At 55.7% G+C, this 25,739-nt stretch overlaps 1 protein-coding gene and 1 long non-coding RNA gene across 6 annotated transcripts in view; one reads left to right on the top strand and one right to left on the bottom strand.

The window, feature by feature from the left end:
• Positions 1–25,739, top strand: part of LOC123032449 — a 102,700-nt gene that overhangs the window by 4,427 nt on the left and 72,534 nt on the right. For 2 of the 3 annotated variants that reach the window (XR_006416486.1, XR_006416487.1), the window contains exon 2: positions 3,043–3,519. This is a non-coding gene — a long non-coding RNA (uncharacterized LOC123032449). Of the gene's footprint in view, positions 1–11; positions 502–3,042; positions 3,520–25,739 lie in introns of those variants that run through there. The other variant, XR_006416488.1, reaches the window with a different exon arrangement.
• On the bottom strand, positions 5,625–24,287 carry TAGLN2 (transgelin 2). Of its 3 annotated transcripts, none has more exons than XM_044448335.1 (5): positions 24,189–24,287; positions 11,119–11,343; positions 8,854–9,028; positions 7,820–7,922; positions 5,625–7,070 (listed from the first exon to the last, which is right to left on the bottom strand). In XM_044448335.1, exons 2-5 carry the CDS (start codon positions 11,296–11,298, stop codon positions 6,929–6,931), a joined length of 600 nt encoding a protein of 199 aa, XP_044304270.1. In that variant the 5' UTR covers positions 11,299–11,343; positions 24,189–24,287; the 3' UTR covers positions 5,625–6,928. The 3 variants fall into 3 exon arrangements, with proteins under 3 accessions (XP_044304270.1, XP_044304271.1, XP_044304272.1); XM_044448336.1 differs by having other exon boundaries at positions 24,185–24,250; XM_044448337.1 differs by lacking the exon at positions 24,189–24,287 and adding an exon at positions 21,206–21,616.

Below are 25,739 nucleotides of genomic sequence, written 5' to 3' on the forward strand. Positions count from 1 at the left end.
TTGCCAGAGAGGTTTTGCAGCTGCTTGGAAGTCAAGCCAAATGCGTCGCATAACCTGCTTGGGTGGCTGGAAGTTCAGTCTCATGTCTTCCTCCGTGGCTGAGGGACACCCGTGCTCCAGCAGCAGTGACCGAGTCCAGCAGGTGTTTAAAGGCAGGTGGTCGGCCGCAAAGCCATGGGCGGTGCTATGGTCTGGCCCTCAGTCCCAGAAAAACCCGCACAGAAATACGGGGTTTTGTGGGGACGAGGCAAGTCAGCTTATCTAGGGGGATCTGCTGCAGCAGTGACCCTCTTGGCCCCTTTATGCAAGCAGAGTGGTGGACAGATGCCCCCAGGGGTTCGGGGCTCCCCAAGCCCCCAGACTCCCGCCCTCTCTACTTTCAAAGGAAATCCAAGCTCGTCCTGCCTGCAGAACTCCCCTGCGTCCGAAGAGGCGGCAGATGTGGACTCGTATTGCTGCAAGGGGCCGAGGAGCACTTTAGAGATTCGGGTGACGTGCAGGGTGAGCATTTCTGAATCGCAGAAAAGGAGAAAGTGCATCCCAGGGGGCAGAAGGGAAAAAGACTTGTGCATAAGCTGGAAACAGGAAAGCCTAGATGCTCGTTGAGAAATGATGACTCCTTTAAATAGATTTCAGCACCGTCTCATTGGGGGTGCGATGGTGACTGGGTGCAGCTGAGTGGGCTGGCTTGCCGTTCTGACGGTTCTGTGTCAGTGGGAAATGGGCAGGGGGCTCCTGCCACGGAGGCCGGGCCCCCAGGGCCAGCTCCAGCTTGTCAAGCGCAAGCCTGTCCCCACGTGCCCACCCCTCATTGAGCCTGCTCATCACCGTGGCCACCGGCCACTCCTCTGCCTCCTGCTCTTTCGCATTGTGGCCGTCCCTTTCTTGCCGAGACCCAGGAGGCTGAAGCATCTTGTACCCCGCCTTCCTCCACCACCACCTCTGCCTGGCCCCGAGCACGAGGCAGGTGGACCGACCAGCTGCAGTGGTGAAGAGACAAAACAACCTCGGGGGCTTTTGTCTGTGGGCCCCCGCTGGGCCCTCAGCAGCTGCCCAGCCACGCTTACCCGTGGTGCCAGGCTGGGTACCTTAGGCAAGGCACCAACGGAAGACGCCTTGCAGAGGAAACAGGGCCAAACCGCTGGTCCATTCATCTCAGCCCATCCGGGCTGGCAGAAGATGCCCAGGGACTCAGGCAGGCAGGCAGGCATCCCAGCCAGTGACCGGGCCGGCTGTGACCTCCTCTCACCACCTGCATTGCCTGTGCCAGGGCGAGCGGCGGACGCACAGGCAGGGCACAGTGGGGAAGCTGAGCCACAGTGCCAGGGAAACCTTGCCCCGGGCCCCGGCCACAGCGCAGGCCCTTGGCAGGTGCCCAGCCACAATCCCCTGGCTCCCTTGGTTAGGGGACTGCCTGCTGTAAACCAGGCCACCCAGCCCCCTGAGGGATTCTCCTAAGCAAGCCAGACCGAGCCCAACCTTGTTAGCAATGGGAGGAGGAAAGAGGGTAGAAAGGCATCTTTCAAAAGGCGTTTCCTGATGCTTTGTGTGTTTCCTCCTCTCCCACCCCATCTTGCACTTCTCCCCAGGACAAGTTTGCTGCCGTGCCCGAGCCCTCCACTCTCTTCTCCCCCATTTTCTCCACCAGGCAGTCCCCTGCTCCAAAGGCCACCCCCCACACCCCCCCTTGTGATTTTCCACTCGCTCAGAGCTTGCATCGCCTCTCCTGCCAAGCTCTTCTGCGCCATGGCCACCTGGGCATCAGGCCAGGGGCTTGTGGCTGGATCCTCTCTCCACTCGACCGGAGCGTCGTTTCAGTGGTTAATTAAATTGCACGAACCCAAGCCATCTCCAGAGTTCAACCAGCAACTTCCAGCCGGAAAACCTTGCCTCCTTAACACAACAGTTGGGATGAGGAGAGGAAACATACTCTGTCCATGCACAGTGGCACTCCAGGAATGCTGAGGCAGCTTCTCCCGTTGAATTAACATTGGGATGGACTGTAGCTTATTGTAGAGGTACGGTGGCCTAGTGGTTTGAGTCCTGTCATGGGTCTCAGAAAATCTGAGTTTGAGTTCCCACTTAGCCAAGAAGCTCTCTGGGTGACTCTGGGCTAGTCACTCCTCAGACTGACCTACCTCAGAGGATTGTTGTTAAGGTTAGAAGCGGTGGAGGAGCGCTATGTAAGCTGGCTTGGGTGCCTTGCAGGAGGGAAAAAAGGCAAGATACAACTCTTGCAATTTTACCGCAATGTTATGAGTTGTGTTTTTATAAAGTCTTTTATTGTGTTGATGCATTGTTCGCTGCCCAGAATGCTTTGGCTGTTGGCCAGTACAGGAACAAAATCAATCAGTTCATGAATAAACCTTGGTTGAGGGTTGGGTGCCAACCTGGGTGGGATACACAGAATTTTAAGAACAAACCAAAGGCTGCTGCAGGGGACGAAGGCGTATGCCCCGTGTTTAAACAGAGGAGGGAGGCCTGGATCCGGGTGCCAGCCCAGAGGCTCTGGCTCAGCTCACACACTCGCCATGCTGAGAGCAAATACGAACACACCCTCTGGGGACACAGAGCCCCCACCAGCCACACACAAAATGTGGAAGTCATGCACAAGCCCCGGCCACGCGTAAATCATTCTGATGGCTCATTGTTACTTCTGCCAACGCCTTGTACGACTGGCAGCCGCAGGGGCCTGGGACTTCAACTCCCATAAGCCCTCGCCTGCATGGCCAAAATGTTCAGGGATGCCAGGAGCCGGAGTCCCAAAACCTGCATAAATCCAGAGACCGACTTCCTGCCCATGTCTGCTGCGCGGCACAGAGAATCTCCCACTTTGGGACATGGTGCTGGTGCCAGCCCGCTGCTGAGTTACCTCTCGGGGTTGGTGCTAGGTGGAGTAATGGAGGAACTGTGTCGAGGACCTTGGATGAAAGGTAAGGCAGGCAGGATAGATGTAGGCTGAATAAGAGGCTCTTCGTGAAATCCATCTTACTGTCTGTAGCTATCTAATCAAGCTCACCCGTACTGTCTGTTTGTTCACAGCGGAGACAAGCTCAGCGTGGAGATGGTACAGCCCTTCCCTGATTGGCCGCGGCAGCTGGTCTTCCAGAGAGGCAAACACAGATGCTTGCTTCTCTGATCATGGTAACGCAGGAGCAGGGAGCTTCAGGATGAGGGGCGCCTGGGGGCCACATTCGGGCCTCCTGGACTCTTCAGGTGACCCTGGCCTGGTCCTTTTGCCTTCCGTTCTGCTCATCCCCGGAAATGGAAGTCAGCCTTCAGCCTGAAAGAAGCACCGCACTCCTGGGCAGGGAACATGGTGGCCGACAGAGCTAACCAATAGTTACCTGGCCCAAAAGGGTTGTTCAGTTGGATCAGCGCTGGACTGGTCTCCTGGTTTCCAGGCCGGCCAAGCGACTCCAGAGAGCAAGACAGAGAGGCACACGCCCTCCTTGCTACCCCTGATCAGCGCTTTGGAGAAGGCCAGACACCTGCGCTAAGGCGGCCCATGGCAAACGGGTAGGTGAGCCTCTTCTTTTTCTTCCGTTGCCACAAAGGGAGCAGCACCCACAAAAAGGGAAGCCATCGGCAAATGTGGGGTGCAAAAACACTGTGATGATTGAAGAGGGGAGAAGTGCTTTGTGGGGGCAAAGCACAAAGCCGGGGGCCCCTGGGGTTGGGTGCTGCTCTGTTTAACTGTTCTTCCAAAATGTGCTTTCTGCATGCTTGTCGCAAGGTGGTTTTAATTGTGTTTGCATTTTAAATGCCGCCGCCGTCGTCATTCGTTGCCGTGAGTAGCATTTCCTGGTAGAAAGGCCGGGCAATCAGTAAACATCAACACTAAGAAGCTAAAGCTTGAAATTGAAGGAACTAAGAACAGTCCATGAGGACCAGACAGGAGCAAAGGAAGTGGACAAAAGGAAAAACGGGGTGGGATACCGCGGGAGGGCCGGCTGGTTTGGACTGCAAATGTGGCGGCCCCATAATGCATGTCTGATTCTTTGGTGACTTGTAACTATCGGGGAAGGCTCCTAAATGGAGACTTGCCTGCTGCAGCCGGTCCTTTCAAGAGCCCTTCTGCAGGTAAAATTCTAGGACTTGACCAGCCATTGTGCCACCTGTTATACCCAGGGTCCTTTGCAAGGCAGCACGGTTCTGGATGGAGAGGCTTCCCCACAGGCGGAAAGCTTGGAAAAAACAAAGCAAAGCCACCAACAAAAGCAGGGACTGTTGCTCACCAAAGGCTGGGAGAGGCCTTTGGCAAACAGCCCAATCCGCACCACAACAAAAAGGCCTTGTTCCCAAGGAACCAGAGCTGGAGATACGCTAGCCCCAATTAGCCTCTGGTTCCTGGTTGAAGAGGACGTTACACCTTGGGACAGCCAAGAAGCTGGAAACGTGCCCTGCAGCTCGTGAATTGCCCTGCCGCCTCCCTCGTCTGCCTGGTCCCCGGGGAGCAACTGCTTTCTGGCCCCCACATGCCGCACCTCCAACCGCCCCCTTCACCCCTTGACTCTCTCCCCCAGAGGGGTCTTTTTCCTGAAATTCAGGGCCCTCTGCCTTGTCTGTGCATCTGTGTAGCAGGCAGTGGCCTTTCGACAGAGATACTGGCTTGACTCGTGCCCGGCAGCCTGCTTGGCTGTCGGGTCTCCTTTGTTTCCGTGAAACTGGACCCCTTGCCTCCCCCCCCCCCCCCGCAGAACCCAAATGCAAGGAGATCCACCGAGAGCTAAAAGGACTCGGAGCCAACGCTTTCTTTGGAGCAGCAGAAGTGAGTGGCCTCCAAGTCCATCCAAGGAGAAAAGCCACCCTCCGCTGTCGTCCCGAGGGGTCTTTGTTTCTGCCGAGGGATTTAGGGGCTGGGAGGCGTCCTCCTCGCACTGTGGTTAGGCAGCCGTCAGGGGAGCCTCGCGGGTCAGCTGCAACTCTCCCGGAGATCAAGCAGGGTGCTCCCGATCTGCCTCCCGCCTCCCAGCACTTGCACCGGATGCCCTCCCCACTGGCCCCGGCCCCCTCCAAGAGACGCTGAAGCTGTTCACACAGCCCACAGGTCTCCCCCAACAGCGATGCTCAGAAGGTGCTTATCCTCAAACTCAAACTCTGTGCCCATTTGTTAAACTGGAGTCTGGGGTGGGGGGGCAAGTGTAACAGCACAGTAACTACAGAGTCTGTGATCCAGGGTCCGAGTCCAGCTTTTGGGCATAGGGAGATGGCCACACTCCCCTTCCCAAGCCGCAAATTGCTGGATGCTTTCTAGGCGATCATGCGCTCCCCCCCCCCAAAAAAAGGGGTTCAAATTCCTCTCATAAAGCTTTGCTCCTGGAAGAGCTTGAAGCTAAAACTGGCCGGCCCTTTGGCCCCGCCTCTTTTGCCTTTGGCCCCACCCACCGCTGGAATGCTATCCCTGGGAGCCTCTCAGAATCTGGCCCTTGGCTGAACAAGGCTGCACAACCCTGCTCCAGTCCCCCAAGTCAGGCCGAGTTTCTGACAGCCAGGTCACCTGCTCCAGTTTGAATCGGCCAGCCTGCCATATCCTACCCGGCTGCCTCCCTCAGAGCCCTTCCAAACCCCATGCCTGCGAAGTCGAGAGCTCTTCATGCGCAGATCCCAAAAAGTACACAGGGTTATAAACAAAAGAATTGAGCAATGTTTATTTCTTATCAGTAACCTCCAGGCAAAAGAACATTCCACAGGTAAGAATGCCACATCGGTTAAGAGTTCAGCCCAACAGGCTGTGTCTTTGCTGGAAAAGAGGCGGTGACGCTTCGCAGAGATGGCTCTGGGCTGCCCGGGCAGCAAAGCACACCTGGGCAGGGAGGAGAACCAAAATACTGCCCCAGGTGACCAACACTCAGGAGCTGAGCCGAGCCAAGCACAAAATGGGAAAGCAACTCTGGAGCTGGGAGAACTGGGTACTGCCTCCCACCCCTTTCACTAATAGTGCACCACCTTGCCAAAAAATAAAAAAGCAACCCCTGGCTAGCTGTCCAGGTGAAGTGGAAGAGAAGAGGAGGAACCGGACACCAGGAATGCCACCATTTCCTCTCCAGAGAGATCCCGTGACCCTAACCCTTTCCCAACTGGGTGCCCTTCATCGCTTGGGCCTAGAACACCCAGCGTACCCGATCACTGGCCTCCTTAGCCGGGGCGGATGGGAGTGTGAGTTCAAAGCTTCTGAAGGCACCAGGTTGAAGGAAGCAGCCTACCCTGGTCAGATGGGCTTTGTGTGCCTCCGTGTGCCAGCCAAACATCACAGGAAGAGGTTCACTAAACATTAAAAAGTTACGGAGCTCAAGGGCTCCGAGCAACAGCCAAGTGTAGTTTTCTCAGCAAGCAGATTTGGAAAATCATCAAGATGGGGTCCCCCCAAAAAGTGGGGGGCGGTTGGTCCAGAGAAGCTGCTGTTTAACAGGATGGAATGGGTGGCCTAGGATGACAGATGCTGGAATGTGAACCGCGGGTGTGTGAATGCCCCCCCGGGGTCCTGTCTCAAGGTGGGGGCTGGAAGGCTGGTGTCCAGCCATCAGAAGGATCATTGTGAGGCTGTGGAAGGTGGGGAGCAGTAAAGAGCACCCCGATTTCTTGGTCCCAACCTTGTTAGGTGTGTTTGTTCAGTGGGGCTGGGTGGAAGAAAACCCACCATTCAGAGATCATTCTGAGGGACAAGCTGTGGCGGGAAGTGAGGGAGTTGGCTCCAGTTCTGTATTCCAAGATGGAGAGGTTTGGTGCTAGAAAAACCCTGGCTTAAAAAAAAGGCAGGAAAAAAAGAGAATGTCCCCAAAAAAATTGTGGGCAGAGGGGAAGGAATGGGTAGCTTTGCCCTCCTCCCCCCCCCCTTAAGGCTTCTGGTGGCAGTACAATTTGGAGAGTTTCTCTTAGATAAGGTGTTGGGGGACAGGGAGGGATGGGAAGGGGTCGCAGGCCGGGTTCAAAGGATCTGGCGTGGCATCCCATATCCTGTCATGCCTGCCTGAGACGCCCCCCGGTTTGTGCCCATCTGCAGCCCGATGACGTTCTGGCCCTCTTTAAGCTTGTCGTCTGAGAAGATGCGGCGGTTTTCCTGGGACTTCCTGCACGTGGGAAAGAAAAAGCAATCAGGAAGTGTACATGGCTCTCTGTCGGGACTGAGCAAGGGGAACTTGCTCGAGCTGCGCGGGTTGTGTTTTGTTTGTTTTATGGCGACACATGTCTGAGCACTTTGGATCGGGTTGGTTCTGGCTCAGCTGCAATGCCCGCCCCAAAAAACCCCTGCCCTTCTTATGGCGCCTCTTTAGAGATCATTATGTGCACAGTGCAGGCAGAGTGTCTTATTCTTACGGTGGTGTCCAGACCTCGCAGCAACCCCAAACATCCCGAGGGAGCGTCCTGTCAAACTTACTGGATGTCTTTGGATCGGTTGTGCGCTCTCAGCCCAACCTACCTCAAAAGGTTGTTATGAGGATACGGTGGGCGATAAACATGGCTGCTACCTTATGCTACTTGAATTAGCCTTGTTGATATTATCACTGTTATAAATATCGTCACGATTATTGGTTCTAACAGCAGTGTTAGTCATCTGCTGCTGCTCCAGGCAGTGTAAAGCAGTGCCCCAGAAAATATTAATTACAATGCTGAGCTTATGCAGGCCTACCCCGGAGGATTGTCGCAAGGATGACCAAAAAAGACATTAAACACTTTGAACTGGCTTCTGTGGGGCGCGAGCGGTTACCAGGAACTGGCAGGTTCTCAGGGATGTTCCCCAGGGAGTCCCACAAGGAGCAGCCACGAATTCCACATTTCGAAAGCCTACATGCCGGTCGGGCCCCGGCGTCAGACTTACTTTGGGAACCAGTTGGGGTCTCCAGCGAAGAGTCCGTCCCCCTTAGAGACCGCCAACCCTCCCAGGTTCATCAGGGTCCGCTGTACACAAGCCATGTTCTTCCCTGTGGGGCAGGGGAAAGAAAAGTTTTCAACCGGGTCACCAAACAAATCTATGCAATACAGGGAAAGGCAGTGTGGTGCTGCAGCTACTGTTGGGCTGGCACCAAGAGATGCAGGTTCTAGTCTCTGTCCAGCCACCGGGTGACCTTGGGCCAGTCCTGGGACTCTCAGCCTAGCCTACTCACAGGGTGCCTGCTAAGGCCAGAGCAGAGCCTTACAGGAAACCAGGTGGGACGGATATCTAATTCTCCTGTCTGTATCTAGACCCACAGTTGGCTCAGGGATATGTGCAAACCCCTTTCTGAATCCAGCGCAGCTTGGCATTTACCATCCTCTCCCGTCTTCCTCCTCCCACTTTCTACTGAAACAAATGCAGGGAAAAGCCCCGCCATTTCCCAGGAGCTCCCCTCATTCCACCTTTCAGAAGGGCACGTCCTGCCCTGTCTTATTTTAAATAGGTTGTATTCAACATCCACCCAAGAACAGAAGCAGGACCAGGTTCACCAGTATATAAAGGGGGGGGGGGGGGGACATGATCTTTGTGAAAACAAGACCACGTGCAGCCATGGCTGTTCAGATCTTGGTCAGTGTTGCTTGCAGGCCCCATGTCCTTGTCTGTTTCACTGCAAAGTCCCGAGCTTTCCCCAAGCTGGCACCCTCCAGAGGGGTTGGACTACAACTCCCATAAACCCCAACCAACACTGAACAAGGGCCAGGGTTGACAGAAGCTGGAGTCCAAAACATCCGTACTGACTCCCAGTGAGACCAGCACTATCCATGTGTGGTGGACTGCACCTCCCATCATCCATGGCCACCCTGGTTGGGGATGCTGGGCATTTCAGCCTAAGACACCAGATTGGGAGGTGCAGACCTGCAGCTCTTCACATTTTCCCCTTAGCTTCCCCGCTTTGCCATGCACAAACAGGGCCGTACCTTCCCAGAGATCCACCGTCTGGAATATGTCTGTGGCCAGAATGCCGTAGTTCTCGGCTGCACGCAGGAACTGGGAAATTTGCTCCATCTGCTTGAAGGCCATGGTGGAACCTTGGATCTTGGCCACAGGCTCTTGCCCCTTCGGATAGAGGCTGTTGATAAGCTTGCAGAGCACCTAGCCGGATGAGGAAAAAGCACGGTTACCTGCCGTGGTCCTGCATTCCATCGCGGTGAAGTCTTGCTTCTGCATTTCCTGCCTTGCCCAGATTGTCACCTGAACCTCTCTTTTACGTAAAGAAAATCCCCACACACACATTCTTACGATGGCAAGAAGAAAGCTCATCTTTCACCTCCAGCAGCCCAGAATGCTAAAAGTGCTTGAGAAATCTCTCTCTCTGGTTTTACCCAGTTTGCGCCTTCCGGACCGAACACAGGCTCAGCCGCAAACTGTGGTCCAAAGGCCATACATTTCCAAGCCTGCAACATCCTTTAGTGACCAAAATAAATGTGTCTGGCAGCATGTGTATGACTGAAATACATGTGTGAAAAATGCGTACTTTGGAAAAACGTATGCCACAGAAGACGGGACCAGAAGCTCTCAAGCGTCCTTTCCCAGCGTGCAGTTCGAGGACAGCTTTGAGAGAGGGACGGCTGCTACAGAGGGGTGCTGTTGGCTTGGGTTTTGGTTGGCAGCCAGCCCCTTTTGAAGAAAGCCACATAAATCCCAAGCTTAATCCATCCCATCGTAAAAGGAACTCTGGGCAGGACAGAGCTCAGCTGGAGAGCCAGAGACATCAAACCCTCTGCTGAAGGCTTCACTTGCTACAGCACCGGAAACAATACTATACTATTCCTTTGACCTCTGGTATTTTCCCCTCGGCCAGGATGGCCATTTCATTTCCCGATTCATGATGTCATCGGAGGTCCACCTGGCGGTGGCATCGTTGCCTTTTCAGTGCCAGGACAAGCCTTCCTTGCACTCCTAGGCATTTCGTGGCGTTTGATGGCGCTTTTAATCACAGTTGCTTTATCGGGTCCTTGTATGCCAGATAAAAATGATAATCATTTTTACCCGTTCCTGCATCGTTGCACATGAAGGATATTGTGTTAGGCCTTCATTTTGCCCTGTGTGGCGATCTGCATTCTTGCGACCTGCCTGCTGGGCGTTGGATATTGACTGGTACAGAAATAAAGTGAGCGAATCGTTCCTTGTGAGACAGGCATCCTACCGAGGTTTTCAGCAAACACAGCACTCCTCTGACCTTTGGCATTTTCCCCCCGGCCAGAACGTCCACCGTTTTCCCATACATGCACCATGTAACCCATTGTCCCGTTTGGACAAACAGGGTTTTTTTTTTTTGGTTGTTTTTTTTAAGCGGCTTAAAGAACAAACAAACCCCGCTCAACCAGGAGGAGGAGGAATGCATGCGCCTCAAGCTGCGCGCTCTCTTTTCAAAACCACCTCCAACCCTCAGAATGCCGTCATCGGCCTGTACTTCAAAAAGCTGCCAGAACCCCCCACTGGAGAAGAGGCGGCAGCTGGAAGGGTGAATCATGGCCACGCCGCTGGAAAATGTGAGTCTACATGGAAGTCATTCAGCGGGACTTACTCCCAGATAGATGTATAGGACTGCACCTGAAGCGGCCCCTCCGCAAAGCCACTCTCGAGGAGGACTGGCCTTTCAGGCGAGGCACCTTCCTAATGAATAGACTCTGGCGTAGCTTAAGCATGAGCTTTCGTACTGCGTGAAGCGGCTCCCTGTTTAAAGGTGTCGGAAGGCCTGGCTGCTCTGGCCAGCAACCGCTCAAAGCAGCTTCCTTCCCGGGAATGGAGGTGCATCCCGTATTGAGGGGGGTAGCCTGGCCAGGGCTCGCAGGGTCGTTTTGGTCACAGGAGCAAAGCGCTCATCCTCCGCCCCCTCCCAGCTTCCATCTCGGTTCGTTGAGCGGCAGCCCTCCCCATTCTCCCAGCAAGATGGGATCCGTGTAGCCTGGCCGTTTTGCCACACAAGGCATTTTACTCAGGCTGGGTCTCCGATGAGCAGTAAAGACCTGTCCGCTTTACAACAGAGCTGCTCCCAGAGGAGGTGTCAACAGCCGGAACTGATTTGTAAGCCGTGCGGCTTTTCCCAGGGACTGTGGCGCTAAAGATGCATGAAAGCACATTAAAACTGAGCACTGCTTCTGGGTCTCGGGTTCGGGAAACCACTTCCCAAGTGTCTGGACTCGAGGGAAAGGGGTGGAATGTCCCGCCGTGAGCCTTACCGTGCCATCTTTTAACCACTTCTGGAAGTTATCCTTGCCGGGCTGGGGCTGCCCAACATCAGGTCCACACTGGGCCCCGATCCACTGGATCAGAATTTGCTCCAGTTCGGGATCATACTGCTTGTCGATCTTCTGCTGAACCTCCCGGCTGAGTCCGTAAGAAGGCCCTCGGTTTGCCATGACGACGGATGTGGGTTGTGTAACTCCGAAGACTGGGAGAGTGAGCTAAGGGAAGAAAGGAGGGGCGAGGTGACAGGTGTTAAGCTAGTGGCACTCCAGAAGCCCTGAGCAGGCGCTGCCCAACAGCCGAGCCCTAATAACGCCCGAAGAGCCGTGCTGGATCAGACCAGGGTGCTCCTGGTCCAGCATCCTGTCCACAGAGTGGCCAGCCAGGTGTCCACAGCTCTCTACCACCCATGCTCCCCAGCAATTGCTGCACACAAGCATGCTGTCTCTGGCCCTGGCGGGCGCGTGCGGCCACCAGGACAAGCCCCCGCTGACGGCCTTCTCCTCCCTGATGGAAGCGCGACAGTGTAGTCGTCGTCGCAATCATAACGAGCACAAGCAGAAACGCGCTGCCCCGTCCACGTCCCACTTGCGGATTCCCCCCAAGCATCTGCCGGCCACTGGCAAGCAGGGTGCTGCTTGGAGGGGCCAGATCCAAGGCAGCGCGGCTCCTCTCCTCAGGAAGCGCCACCGTGCAGCGGACTCTGCGTGGCTGCGGCCCGCTGGGGTTTCGGGCAGTTCTTTCTCCAGCAGCAGCACTGTTCTCCGCTTCCAGCCTCTCACTCGCCCTGCACATAAAAGCCTGCCTCCCGGATCGACCAGAGCCATCATCTTCTGACCAGAAGTTGTTTCCAAACAGGCTCCCCCTGCCCCCCACGATCTGCTTTGAACCAAGATGCCAGGCAGCTCCTCCGGTGCAGAGGAGGCACGTGATCGACGGCCAAGCTGCCCCCGGCTGCCCCCTTGGAATTGCCCCACAAGCTTGCAGCTGGACCAGGGTGCGCAGCCTGCAGACCAGAACATCTGGAGGGCTGCCCTCCCTGCATCCTTCACTCCTGGCTTTGCCGGCTGGCACGGCTCTCCGCAGAGAGAGAGAGAGATCTCCCCCCGCAACCCCGACAATCAGAGCAAGGTGGGGAGCCCACTGGCCTGGCTTGGCGCAAAGCAGCAAGTGTCGGGGCCCGCTCTGATCTGGGCTGCTCCTCGAGAGGGCGTCGCATTGGATCCCTGCCCCACAGAAGAACTGCCAGAGGGGTGGCGTAGCCCAGCTGGACAGAGGCCAGGTCATTCGGCTCTCGCTCCGGACAGCCCAGCCCCTGATAAAGAGCGGGCGCTGCTGTGCCCAGCCCTTCCTGTTGAGACCGCTTATCAAGCACCCGGGCATTTCCTATCAGGGGCCACACCAGACTGTGAGCGCCAGGAGGAGAGTGTGGAAGATCCCTGCCCACTGAGTACATTGTACATTGAGAGAGCAGATTTCCAGGGCGCGCACCACAAGTCGGCACAGCTGGGCACTCGCCGTGGGCCTGCAGTCCACCCCAGCGCTTCACCTGCCCCCTTTGCAACTCGCTTGTTCCCCCACCCCTCGCTCCGGCCCAGTCCATGGGCTGCTCTCCTGAGGGGTGCCGATTCCTGCTCCCCACATGGTATCTTCATGAGCCGTTGCAACAACCAGCTCAAGGGCTGCTGGGGGTGGGGGATATGGAAGGTTTGCATGGAGGTGGAGGCTCTTTTTTCCTGGGGCCCTGTTCCCTTCCAAAGGAGCCTGTTTACAAGCAGGTGGGGAAATCACTGCCCAGAGGCCTGGCACATCCCAGTTCTCTGTGCCTGGGCTGTAGGACAGATTTATTTATTGCCAAGAAACGAGGCAGCGGCAAGTCAGATTGGTGACATCAGACTCATAAAGCAGCTCGCCTGGGGTGCCCTTGAGCTGGCCTGCAGGCGAGCAGCAAAAACAGCTCGTAAACCAACCCTCTACTCCCTGTGCCGCTTCCGCCACCCACCTCTTCCTTTCTGTGCCCAGTTCGTTGTACAACCCTATGGGCTGAAGAGCCTGGCCTGACTCTTTGCTTGGTTATAAACAGGGATCTAAAATAAGTTTCTGGGAAGGCTGTAATGCTTCCCAAGCTGATGGGAGTTGTAGGACAAAGCATCTGAATCGTCACCGATCACTCATCCCTATTTCGGGATGTTAAGAATGTCAGCCTGCAGTTTAATTCAGGAAAAAAGCTCTCTTCCAGATGCATCAAGACCCACATGAGCCACTTTGTAATGCAAGGGAGGGTCCCCCCTCAAGCAGGAATGGCTTTTTTCCTCGTCAAGAAACATGCAGGGGTGATGCCAAGTGCTTTACGCTCCGGCAGATTCTCACAGCCCTCCCTGCCTCTTCTCCCCAGCGGTTCACAAAAGGGCGTTACAGCCACCCACCGGGGCCCATTGTCCGATGCTCTCCAGACAACACTGCAGGCCTTTGTTTCCCTCCAGACTCCCCCTACCACCGTCTGGGAAACCGGGGGAGGTGGCAGAGAGCGAGGACAGACAGCAGCTGCTTCGCAGGAGGCCCAAGTCACAGAGGCTGCCTGAGGAAGGGGCGCAGAACAGCCTTCCTGAGCCCAAAACACGACCCGTGCTTCGTGCGGGCAACTTTAAAGGTCTGGGAAGCAGCCAAGCATGTGCCGAGTGCCTCCCTCTCCCCCACGGCCAGGCCTGCCTTCCGCACCCTAGGCACCCCTCCAGAGGTGTTGAATTGCAGCCGCCATCACTCCAGCTGACGGGCACATTGGCAGAGGGTTATGGGAGTTGTAGTCAGGCACTTCTGAAGTGCAAAACTGCCAAGGAGGCAGTGAAATCTGCTGGTACACCGAAAGCTCGGATTGTGGCTCCTGCAAAGAGAGGCCAAAGGCGCACGGGGGGATCACGCCAAAAGGAATTGAAAAGTCGCACGGCCTGTGCCGAGATCTTTCATTCTTATCAATGGGGCAACCGATTTTGGAGGATGCTGTACAGCTCAGCTCGTTGCAGCTCAAGAAGAACGACGCTGCAAGACAATGCAGGAAAGGGCCACAAAAATGAGCCAGGGGCTGCCGCAACCCCTTCGCAAGAGTGGCAACAGCACTTGGGCCTTTCTGGCTTAGGAAAAGGCAGGTGAGGGGGCAGAGTGGAGGAAAGACACGGAAAAACTGTATGAAATGGTGCATGGGCTGCAGAAAGCACAGCGAGAGGTCTTCTTCTCCCTCTCATATAATGCAGTCAGTTCCCACTGTGCTGTTTTGTGAAGCTTTGTGAAGTATGTTTTTGCAAGCTTGTTTGCAAGGACGTGGTCCTAATCGGGCATTCGGAAGACTCACAAACGCCTATAATTAAGCTAGGCCTACGTCTGTGCATGCAATGGGCCCAGAAGGTCAGCAAGGCAACTTTCAAGGCTACCCCGGTCTGTTTGTCCATAGGGAATGTCTCTTCAGCCTGCACAATCCGGCCAGTGGCCGATTTTAAGAGCTGTTTTAAGATGAAGGCAGACAGTCCCAGCATCTCTGGTGCAGCAGAGTTTTGATGCCCGGTTTGGTAGAGGTTAAAGTTGGTTTTGGACTCTGAAGAAAAAGGAGAAATCCAACCTGATGCTGAGCAGAAGCTGTCCTTGCAGAGCCGGCTGAGGGCCAAGCCCACAGTCAGGAAGCAGGGGCGGTTCACGAGGGGCCAGTTCCTAGAAGAGACGGGCTTTGCGGGAGGAAGGAAGAGAGCAGAATGACTCGGGCTCTTCTTGGCAGAATTGAAACATGTTCAAATGCAGCTGCACCATGCCAGGCGCTGCTAGAAGCTTTGAGCACAGCCCTGCTGCAGGCACTGCTCCCGATCAAGACCGCTGGAAGCGTGCCAGCGTGCAGAACATTTTGAGAAAGAAGCAGGAAGCCCCCTGCCCCTGGGGACAGAATCCGAGCTAGATGCAGGCAAACAGGGGGTCCAGTGGGGAGAAAGATACAAGTCCATTGATCCTGCCAAGCATGGAAGACCAGAGGGACAGCCTCCTCCAACTGGAGGCCCCCTAGAAGAGTTACAAAACCCAGTCTTCCTAGCCAGCAGAGCCACCACAGCACAAACTGCATCAGAAGCGAGATCAGAAGCGTTCTGGAAAGCGTCTGCCAGCCAAAGAGATAGCAAGAGGAGAAAGGTGACATCTTTTAACCAGTGCATCCTGGTTATTAGCTCGGGGTTACAAAACAGCAGAGTTGCTAGGTCTCTAGAAATAGTCACTGCAACTTTCTAAAGCCGGAGCAGATGCTTGGTGTCAGGGGGTCCCACCTCACTGGCTTGAGACCAGGAGTGCGCAACTGGTGGCCCTCCTTTTATCCCTCACTATTGGCCAGGGCTGAGGGGAATCACATGCCCGCCTGCCCATCTGTTCTAGCAGACCGGAGGGCCAAATGCACATGCATTTTCCTGGAGGGGGAATCCCTGGTTCCTCAGGGAATCTGCACTTCTATTTTTTTTTTTTTTTCACTAAAGGGACACTGTGTTCTGCACTGCAGATCAGCCTTCCGGAGCCAGGTGATCTCAAGACTACAGTTCCCATTATCCCGATTCAGGAGCTGTGGGCCCAGACAGCTGGAGGATGCAAGGTCAGGGAGGGCTGCTCCACGTCACTGAGAAGCGAGCAGCAGTGCCCCCAAAGCATGGCTCTCTCTCCACAAGGCCCCCGTCATTCTCACGCGGTGTGGAACGTCGCCTCCTGCTTCTGAAGTCCGGGCGTGTATGTTGGAAAAAATAAAGAGCACAGGGGAGCCATTAGATCTACGCCCAGGTTCATCTTCTGCCCTTCCAAAATAGACGGTTTGGGAAGTTCTCTGTCAATCCAGGAAGAATCCAGAGGAGATGAGGGAAGACAGACGCCCTCTGGGGCAGATGGGTTCAGCATAAAAGCTGCAGCTGCTACAGTTTTATGGGGCTGTTATGCTTTTATGAGACCCGCCATTCAGTTTTAATCAGAACACCCTGTGAAAAGCCACCCGGCCGCTGTTCTCTGCACCACCGTGGTGGGACCCTTTAGGGGAAAAAAGATGCTTCAGCAGGAAAATGGAGCCAGGTCCAGGCCCGGTTCCAGAGGAGGCTCAAAGCCACTTTGAAAACTGGCACCAGAGACCACAGGGAGAGGCAGGCAGGCAGGCACTGCTTCTGGCCGGACTAGCTGGCTCCAGGCTAGCAAAAGCTCCCGGCCCGATAGTCTGATTTTAGCTTGCAGATGGCGTCTCCTCTCCAGCATTCTGTACGCACTGCCTCTTCCCAGCAGAATTCCCCAAAGATGGCTTGCCAAGCCCTCGCCAGCTCGCTCACCTGCCGGGCCGTTGTTGCCAGAGTTACACCACCTTTGCATAGGACAGGTCCATTCCACCATCATGCTTACTAGCACTGGCTGCTTGGTTCTCTGCCCCACGTCCTCCTCCAAGAACTGAGAAGCCCCTGCCCAGAAAAACATCTAACAGCCCCCATATCTCCTCTTACAACAAACAGCTGAAGCCAAGGACACATGCTGCAAAGAACTATTCCCATGCTTGTTCTCAGTCTGATGCTAGTCAGTTTTGGCAGGCGATTTCCATTTTCCCAGAGCAGAAAGGAAAGGATGCAAGGCATAATTTCTGAACTGCCAAGGTTCATCATGACCACCCTATAACCACACCCCCACAAGGAGAGGCCAAAAACGCAGAGGACTGTGTCCGTCCACCTCCGCAGGGCAGACTTGTGGGTGTCCATCTTTGCCAGGAGCGGCCATTTTGTCAAGGGAATGGGTCTAAGCCGCCCATTCAGGATTCAGCAGAATACTTTGTGTTACAAGAGGAGCCTCAACTTGCCAAGCTGCAATCAGACACTGCTTACGGTTGGCTAGTTCAGGCCAACTTTGGGAAAGCTGTTCTTTGAGGTGGGGCAGAATTTCCTTGGGGTGGAGCCGGCAGAGCAGAGAGAAAGGAGAAACATCGGCTTTACTGAGACGCCAGCTGCCTTTGACTCGTCTTCTCTGTGCCTGGCTGCCAAGCTGCAGCCATTCCTTCGGGCTATTGAAGCATTTCCACCTCAGCTGGTCATTCTCAGAACTGGGACTCCCCCCCCCCTTTCCTTCTCCTGTCCTGCCCTTTTGCCTATAAGCCATTTTGACTCAAGGGTGTGATTAAAATGCTTTTAAAAAGGAGCTGAGGTAGTCTTCTCCCTTCAGCCAATTGCTCCGAAGAGCCACACTCCAGGATAGGCTCAGCTGGAAAAGGGAAATCTTTTGATGGAAGGAAGAAAAACAGTCACAGGATGAGGTTGGATCCTCAGCTCGTGTGTCCAAGAAAAGTGTGACAGGCCCGGCACCCTCATGAGAGCGTATCTGCAGCATTTTATTAAAAAGAAGGCCATTTTCTTTCTCCATAGGCGGAGTTCAACGGAGGGGGACTTTGTCACCGTGTTCCAGCAGCCGGAGTGGCACAGGGATCTCTTGGCCTGGATGCAAGTCGCACCTCTCCCCTGCCCCCTTCCAGGTGCTACGGGAGAGAACACAGTGGCTCTGCACATGCGCCTGGCTCCACCCCACCTCCCGCCGGGCTTCCAGCACAGTTCTCCGTACCCGCGGTAGCCACCTTATTTGCGAAAGAGGAGGGCTGCTGGAGGAGGAAGAGATGTGGCCAGCTGCCAGAATCAGAAGCCACAGCATCCGTGGGGGGGCCGAGGTGGAGGGGGAAGCTTCCTGGTTTCTTAAAAAACACAATGCACTGTTGTAGCAACGCAACCTCTTCTTTGCAGTTCCAGCAAGGTCAGAGGCCCATGGAGTGCAGCGGCTCATTTCCCCCCTCGGGAGCCTCGAGGAGCATCTTGAGGAGGTCACAAACGTATTGGCTTTTCCTAGTGGCTTCTCCCTGGTGCCTGCCATCCCAAGGTAGACCGCTTCTGAAGCTGGAGGTTCCATTCGACTAGATTGAGTTGCTGGTCTGTTCATAGCTGGCTGGGCAGGCCTTCCGCTTTGATCATCCACCAGCCAGGACTGCATCCCGTTCACCAGCAGTCCTAAAATTGTGCCGTGAATCTGTCTCATTCGCACACACTTGTGGGCTGCAGACACACGGATGCTGATGCACTGCACACCTGCGAGAGGACATGTTGCGGCAGTGCAACAGATACAGTTGACCCCCCCCCCGGGGGGGGCCTCCACAGCCCTTCAGTACTGCAGAAGCTCAAGGCAGAGACACAGGAGCAGAAAAAGAGGACCCAAAATTGTCCCGAGCATGGTTTGTGCAAGTGTGAGAGCAGGACTTTTGGACTAGCAAGCATTCCTCCACATGTTCAGGGCACTGCCTAACTTTTTTTTTTTTTTTTTATTACTTTGTCTATGTAGAGAAATCACTCCACACGTGCTCAGAGCACTTGAGCCTAGGAGCATGGGATTCAGCTGAAGTAGCCAACTGCTCCACTCAAGGCATTGCACTTGCCTGCAGCACTTTTGTTATCCTCCGAAACCCCCATAAGGAAACGCTGCTGAGAACAGGAAGGAAAGATCAAACTTCTGAGTCAAGGGTGTGCATGCACACACCCTTCCCTCCCCAGGCAGTTGGTTAAAGTTGCAAAGAACAGAAATCAGCATCTGGGTAAAAGCCACACCTTGGCAGGAAGAATACTTGTACTTTAAAGAGGACAGAAAAGGACAGACCCTCCATTCAGCTTCTGTCTTCCAGCCAACCAGGAGAACTTAGAGGGTTGTGCTTTCAGCCTTCACAGACTGTAGGCTCCTTGGAGGCAGGGACCCTCGTGCTCCCATCGACAAAGCCCCACTGTTGGATCAGCATGGGACGCCACTTCTTTAAGCCACGGTTATTTTATAACACCAGCATTAGAACATCCACTGTCGGAATTGCCTTCTCCCTTTCCAGAAACGGACATGATTTCAGGAAACGGAAATCCCCTCATTGTCCCAAAACAAATCAGGACAGAGGCTCCCCTTCAACCTTCTCTGCTCACACCAAGAGGAAACACTTCAAAGCAGCGTGGCAGGGAGGCGTTTGCGGCCCGTAGAAGGCAAGCCTCTCGGGGGACAAGCGCTTTCGGATTGTGGCTCGGAGCGGAAAAGATGAACGGCCTGTTTCATACTGGTCTCAACTGTTGGCTGCTGGTTTCTCCTCCCGCCAAGCCTTTGTGGGGTTGCTAACCCCAGCGGTGCAGAAAAGTGAAAGGCACCCCCCCCCGTTGAATCGCCAAGCTCAGCAATAGCATCACCAGCACAGATCAAGTGGCACGCTGTGAAGGCTTGCAGAGAAAGTAGCTCCCCCCGTGCATGGTGCACATCTCTTTGCGAAAGCCACATATGCAGCGGCGGCGGCGGCAGGATTCAACAGTATTTAAGCACCGTTAGACCTGGCGCCAGCACAGAAAGCACCTCAGCTATTGGGCAGATAAAAAAGAAAGAGACACCAGGGCCCTAGTTCTCATGCCCTGCAGCTGTCCTGAGAATCCTTGGCCGGTACAGAGCCATGCGTTCATTACAAGGCTATATTATCTATTGCTATTACCAGGCACTATCTCTTACATTTCTCTCCCACCTTTTCCTTCTCTTGCAAGGAAGCCAACAGCTTCCTCATAAAACTTAATGACTGGCCAGCAAGTCATCCAGCGAGCATCATGGCTGAGCGGGGACTCAAACCCAGCACCAGCCCAGTACTCTAACCACTACACCACACTGGCTCCGTTAAACTTCCGCAAATGCCCCATGACCTGGCACTACATTATGAGAATCCAGAATACTGCATTCTGGTGCCAACCACCTCTGCCAAGGGGCACCGAAAGGGCCCTTGGCAGACACAAATGGACTTCATCTCTGCACCTAAGCAGGTTTAGAGGAACCTGCTCTCCCAGTGCTTGCGCTTGGATGCAGCTTGGCCACGGGTGCCTCTGCACGAAAGCAGAGTGCCTTTCAGCACAGATGGTTCTGTGTCTCGTGGTCCATTGCAGGACTGATCCAAGCCCAAGTAGGATGTCCTTTGGATGTGGGTGGAGGTAGTTGGGCCAGACGGAGAGCAAAGTGGGAGAGGAGAGGAGACTGTAAGGTGACCTGCAAAGGCCTTTCAGAGGTTTAGAAAGTGACCAGAAGAGAGGGGACTCTTTGGTGGGGGCGACTCACCTCTGGTACGTGCGCTCAACAGCTCACCTGGCAGCCGCACACCAACACTTTGGGTGCCAGGCTAAGACATTGCTGTTCTAGCCTTTTTTTTTTTAATATCGACTTGGGTATTTTTAGTTTGCTAATCAAATTTCACCTTCAACCTTGATCCTGTACCCGTGGCAGCATTGCCACATTCGGTGTGTTTTATATTCGGGATTTTATCAGTATCTTGTTTGTATTTCCCTCTGGGCCTAGAGCAGAAATATTTTATGGTGTGTTCAGTAAGTCTCCAAAAAGGAAGGAACACGAGCAGTTTCTCGTCTTGGAATGAATCGGGCCTGCCCTTATTAATGGGGTACTTTCAGGTCTAGGAGCATCTGTACTCAGTTCCTTATTCTGAACTGCAGATGCAGGGGTGCGACCCGTGCGCAAGACCTGCGAAACCACCAGCAAGGATACTTTGCATCCCAAAGGGCAGTCACTTGGTGGTGAAATACGGGGGTAGCCCGAAGTTTGCATGCATGAATTAGTTCTCTGTTTGGGCTGTGTGCACAGCAAGGGCAGATAGAAAACTGGTGCAGAGAATGAGAGGGAACAGAAGGTAGCTTGGTAGCTTGCACCTACGCGTTGATCTCTAGGCATTTTGGAGCAGGTGAAACAGAAATGTCAGGTGCCTTAACTGTCTTACAAGAGGGTGGCTTATTGTATTCAAGGAGCGGCGTATTTTGGAAGCTTAGACAGAGCCCCAGTTGCTGAACTAGGCTCAGTGGCATTTCCGATTCTTAGTGTGTACCTGCTTTCACCAGTATTTTGCAGTTGTGTGTGTGTGTGTGTGTGTGTGTGTGTGTTACAGCAGATCACACAAGCCTGAGGTTTCCTTCCCCCTGTCTGGAATGTTATCGAGGCCTGGAAAGCAGCAACAAGTTTCTAGTTCCTTTGGCAACACACGAGGCAACTCTAGCCTACCTTGCAGGCTTGCTAGAAGCTGCAGACGCATCACAGAGCCAAAGTCATGTTTGTGATCAGTCAGCAACCAACTGCGCCTCCCAGATGAGTATCTATGGCATAGGACCAGTGATCACATTAGGCAATTTCAGGCTCTGAACTGAATGCTTACAGGAGAAGTGTTCTTTCGACGGCAACATGGATGCTTACTGCACTGTGGGGCGAGCCAATGTTCCGGGGCTCTTTAGCTCAGTCTCCTGCATGGGGCCCCAAACCTGGGCCCCCAAGGCCTGGCATGGCGGTACCCCTGTAAATACTTGTGGCATCCACACTGCATGTTTCACTTTCCGTATCTGAGAACTGCACGACAGGGATGCAGGGAACTCTTAATGGCCCAGGCAACCACTGAATACTAGCAGCCAAAATAATTAAGATGGGGTTGTGTTTGCAATTAGAAATTGTCCAAGCCCACTTCTGTCAGCTTTCCAACAACACTTGAACCCAGGGTCATGCCAGGAAACGAAACGGTGGAGATGCAGGCGGCGCCAGTGGTGGCACAAGTGCAGCCTGCCAGATGCCTTTGAACCCCCCCCCCCCCAGCGGCCTCCTCCCTCTCTTATCCCCATGCTGCTGGACTGCAACCCCCATGAGACCCAGCCGGCAAAGCTGCTGGTGAGGGATGCTGGGAACTGTAGTCAAAGCCCACCTGGCGGACCAGTGTCCCCCAGGGGTGGGCTCAGGAAGGAGGACAGTTTACCTAGGGCATCACCCTGCCCCAGTGGCAGCAGCACTGGGAGACCAGCGGCCTAGCGGGGGAGCCTGGATGTGGCCCAGTGCAGCTGGAACCCCCAGACTTTGGGAGCCCATGTGCCCCACCACCCTGCGGTGCAGTGGCACTGGCTGAAAGACAGGTGCGGGGGTCCTGAGGGTGGTGGATCCCCTGGATGAATTGGCTTTAGGATCACAGGCAATTCTTCTCCTGCTGCCCGAGTTTTTTCCTGCGGTAAAATGCCCTTCCCTGGGCTGTCCATGCACCCATATTTAAAAGTGGGGGTGCCCAGGGGAGGTAGAAAGACACAGGCCTTAGGGCATGTGTTAAGCCACATGGGCAAATCGGGGCTTTTTCGATCCTACGGACCTGTGCCCCAGATCCTACTGTTCCTGATGGGGGCACAGTCCCAAGACTCTTACCCAGGGCCTCACCTTGCACCCCACTGCAGAGCCTGTCCCCAGACTCCACCTGCTTGCCAATTAAGCTTAGAGACGCAGGACAGAAATGCTTTGCCGGCTGGAAGAGGGTTTTTCCTGTGCTGAAGTCACCACACTGCAGTGCGTGTGTATGTGTAGCGGGGGCAGACCTTGTGTGGAGCACGTGACCGGCAAAAGAAAGGTTAGCTCTTCCCTCCTTGCGCACTGGGCCTTTCCAAATCCCCAATCCAGTTTAGCAAGAGCCTGCCTTCAGCACCGAGGGAAGGATTAGGCCCTTCTCAGCGGGCGGCCTCTTGCGGCAGGGAGTTCCACGCGTGTTCACAGCCGCTGCCAGCCGATTTTTGCCAGTCAGCAGACGGGGGAGACGGCCCAGCCCCTCCTCGCAGGGGGAAAGCGCGGTGTCGGCCCCCCGGCCCAGTGTCGTCATCCCTGCAGCATTCCGACCTCCATCAGAGATCAGCTGAGGACGCATCTCGGCTGGAGCGGCAGGCGGGGAAAGTCAGCAGGAAACTTTCCAAGCTGCCCGATTTCCAGGAGTGGGTCTGCTCGGCGCTGTGATTCAACTCCCCCCGCCCGCCGCTCTTACCCCATAAATAACAGACAATTACTCAGTCATCTCTCATCACTCACAAAGGCCGTTACAGCCGCCTAAACCACGTTCCCATCATCTGCGGAGCAGGGCAGACGCCAAGATGCTGGCCCCTCAGGGGTGCCCAGTAGCACCCCCAAAGATGTATATTAACAGGAGCAGAGCATGTGCAAAACGCAGGGTGGCTGGGAGGTCTTTCCAGCTACCGAGATCTCTACAAAGGGGCACCACGTGCGTTAGAAAGCTGCGCTCTGCCAGCGGGCACGTCTCTCTTTTCCCGTCCCTCCTGCGAAAGGGGCCTCCGCGTTCCACCGGGCTTTAGTTCTTCAGGTGGGGCGCACAGATGGGGCCACCCCCCTTCAGACCATGGGTGAAATGCGACCCACTCATTTTCATGCGCCTCCTTCAAGCAGGACTCGGCCTGGGTCATACAGTAAGACTGCGCGATGGGGCTGCGGCAGCCTCGCCCGGAGATGTGCCTGACTGCAGCTCCCACAGTCCCCCAGCCAGCTGGTTGGGGATTACGGGGACTGCTGGGGAGCACCACGTTGGGCGAAGCTGGGGCCAGGAGACATTTTCCTTCGCGGTCGCTCGGGAAAACCTCGCGGAGCGGCCGGCCGTGCCTGGGGGCGGCACGCGTCTTCCCCACCCTCCCAAAGCGCCGGCGGCCGTGCAAGACCCGTCCAGGGAAGCCGGGACGGGCGCCACCCAGCCGCCGCGATGAGCAAGCCGAGCGATTGAGAAACCGGGGCGGGGGGGGGGGGCGGCGCGGGTCAGGAGTGCGCGGCCCGGTCCGCGAGCGCCCCCGCGGCTCTCGCAGCCCGTGCCCCCCGGCGCGCCCGTGCCCGGCCCGCTCCCAGACCCTGCGCGCCGGGCGAAGGGGCAAGCCCGCCCGCCCGCCCGCCCCAAGCGGGGCCCATGCGGACGCAGCCGCCCATCTTCCCCCGGAACACTCTTCGGGGCCCCTTCACAGGACCCCCTCCGACCTCCTCCCCGGCAGCCGCGGCTTCTGCAGGCCACTTGCTCCCCTCGGCGCGCACCCCGAAACCTGCCCGGCGGCGCCCGAGGATTCCAGCACGCTCCCGAGGAAAGGGCCCGCCGGGCCATATGCAGAGCGCGTTCCCACGTGCCGCCGGCAGGCGCCCCGCGCGGACGGCCGGAGGGGCTCGGGGGCGGCTTCCAGGCGGAGCCCCGCCACCTACCTACCTGCACCGGGACCTTGCGGGGCTCGCAGGAGGCGCCAAGAGATCCAGCCGCGACGCGCCTTCGCCCTCCACGCCCAAGACCGGGCTTTTAAGGCTGATGTCAGCGCCGATGAAGGGCGGGGAGGCGGTGCCGCCCCCGGGGGGGGGGGCGACGCTCCAGACGGGAACGCAAATTAGGAGGAAACCGAGGGGGAGGCCTTAAAGGCGCAGGATGCCCGTTCGCAGCCTGGCAGGGGCTTCCGGGGGTGGTAGCCCCGCCGGGGGGCCGCGGTCTTTCCTTTCCCTTTCTGCGGGGGGGAAGGAAAGGAGAGGCTGACTTCTAAGTAAACCCGGAGGGATCCGTCCCGTCCCGAAAGCAGCTCGAGCTGCCAGGATCGCACGCTCCACTACGCGGTCCCTCCCAAGCCGGCCCCGGCCGTGTTCACTGGGCGCAACAAATGACACACCGTCTCAGCACTCCCTCGTCTGGACGGCGCTTACTTGCGAGGAAGTGTGTCTGCGTGATCTGACGCAAGGGAGGTCCCCGGAGTTCAACCAGAGGCTTTTGTGGCGATAGATTTTCGCAGGTTCCTAGTCCCTAAGGCTGCCCGGATAGGCACGCACCTTTGCGACAGTTAGAGAATGACATTCTGGCAGAGAAAGCCTTTAGAGCACCCGGTTTATGGGTCGAAGGCGCTTCTGATCGAGAATGTTAGAACCTTTCCTCTCTCTCTTTCAAAGGCCTGCTTCTGCAGATGGTTCAATTCTCTAGAAGGTGCTGCTTTCTGCTGCTTGTTTTTCCGGGCAGCGCCTGAAGGATCACAGGATCATAGACCTGCAAGGGGTTATTCAGGCCACTGAACCCAAGACTCTGTCCCCAGTATGCCCATGGGCATGTGAAAGCAGGACTGGTTGATGCTGGACGGTGCTGCAGGGGCCGAGGACTTGTGCACATGGCTAAGAGAAAGTGCCCAAGGCATCCCAGTGAGTCTGTGGCAGAGGGAAGGCGTGGAGGCATCCCAGAGTGCCTGTCATACCTGTGGCTCTCGGGCAAGCCCCATCCCAAACCTCAAAGGGTGAGATCTCTCTGTCACACCCTTGCCTTGCATCCTGAATCCGCCCCGCGGCATGCGCAGAGCGATCTCCTTTCCTTGGTTAAAGATCATTTGGAAGCAGTGCTGTAGAGGAACGGGGGCTCACGGGGTGGGGGGAAACCCCTGCATTTCTGTCGGAGCTGGGATGGTACTGCGGTTTGTCACTGCGCTTAGACATCCTTGTGACTTAGCTGCCCTCTCAGGGTAGCTGGAGGGGAATGAAGTTCCCCACCAACCTGCTTGATGGGTCTTGAAAGAGCAAGTAAGATCTGTTTGCTTCTGGTTGAGATGAAATGGCTAGGACTGGCTCCTTGGTAAGGATCAACACCCCTGCTGGCATCTTGGGACATTCCTTGGGGGGGGGCGAGGCAACGGGGGCCATATTCACTGTCTGGGAGAGCTAAGGCTCCCCTAATTTGCCATGTGGGTTGCAGAGAGATTCAGCTATTTATTTCATGGAAAATTATTTTTACTTATTA

The sequence above is a fragment of the Varanus komodoensis genome, unplaced genomic scaffold (genome assembly GCF_004798865.1).
Source record: "Varanus komodoensis strain SLA01 unplaced genomic scaffold, ASM479886v1 scaffold55, whole genome shotgun sequence".
NCBI lineage: Eukaryota > Metazoa > Chordata > Lepidosauria > Squamata > Varanidae > Varanus > Varanus komodoensis.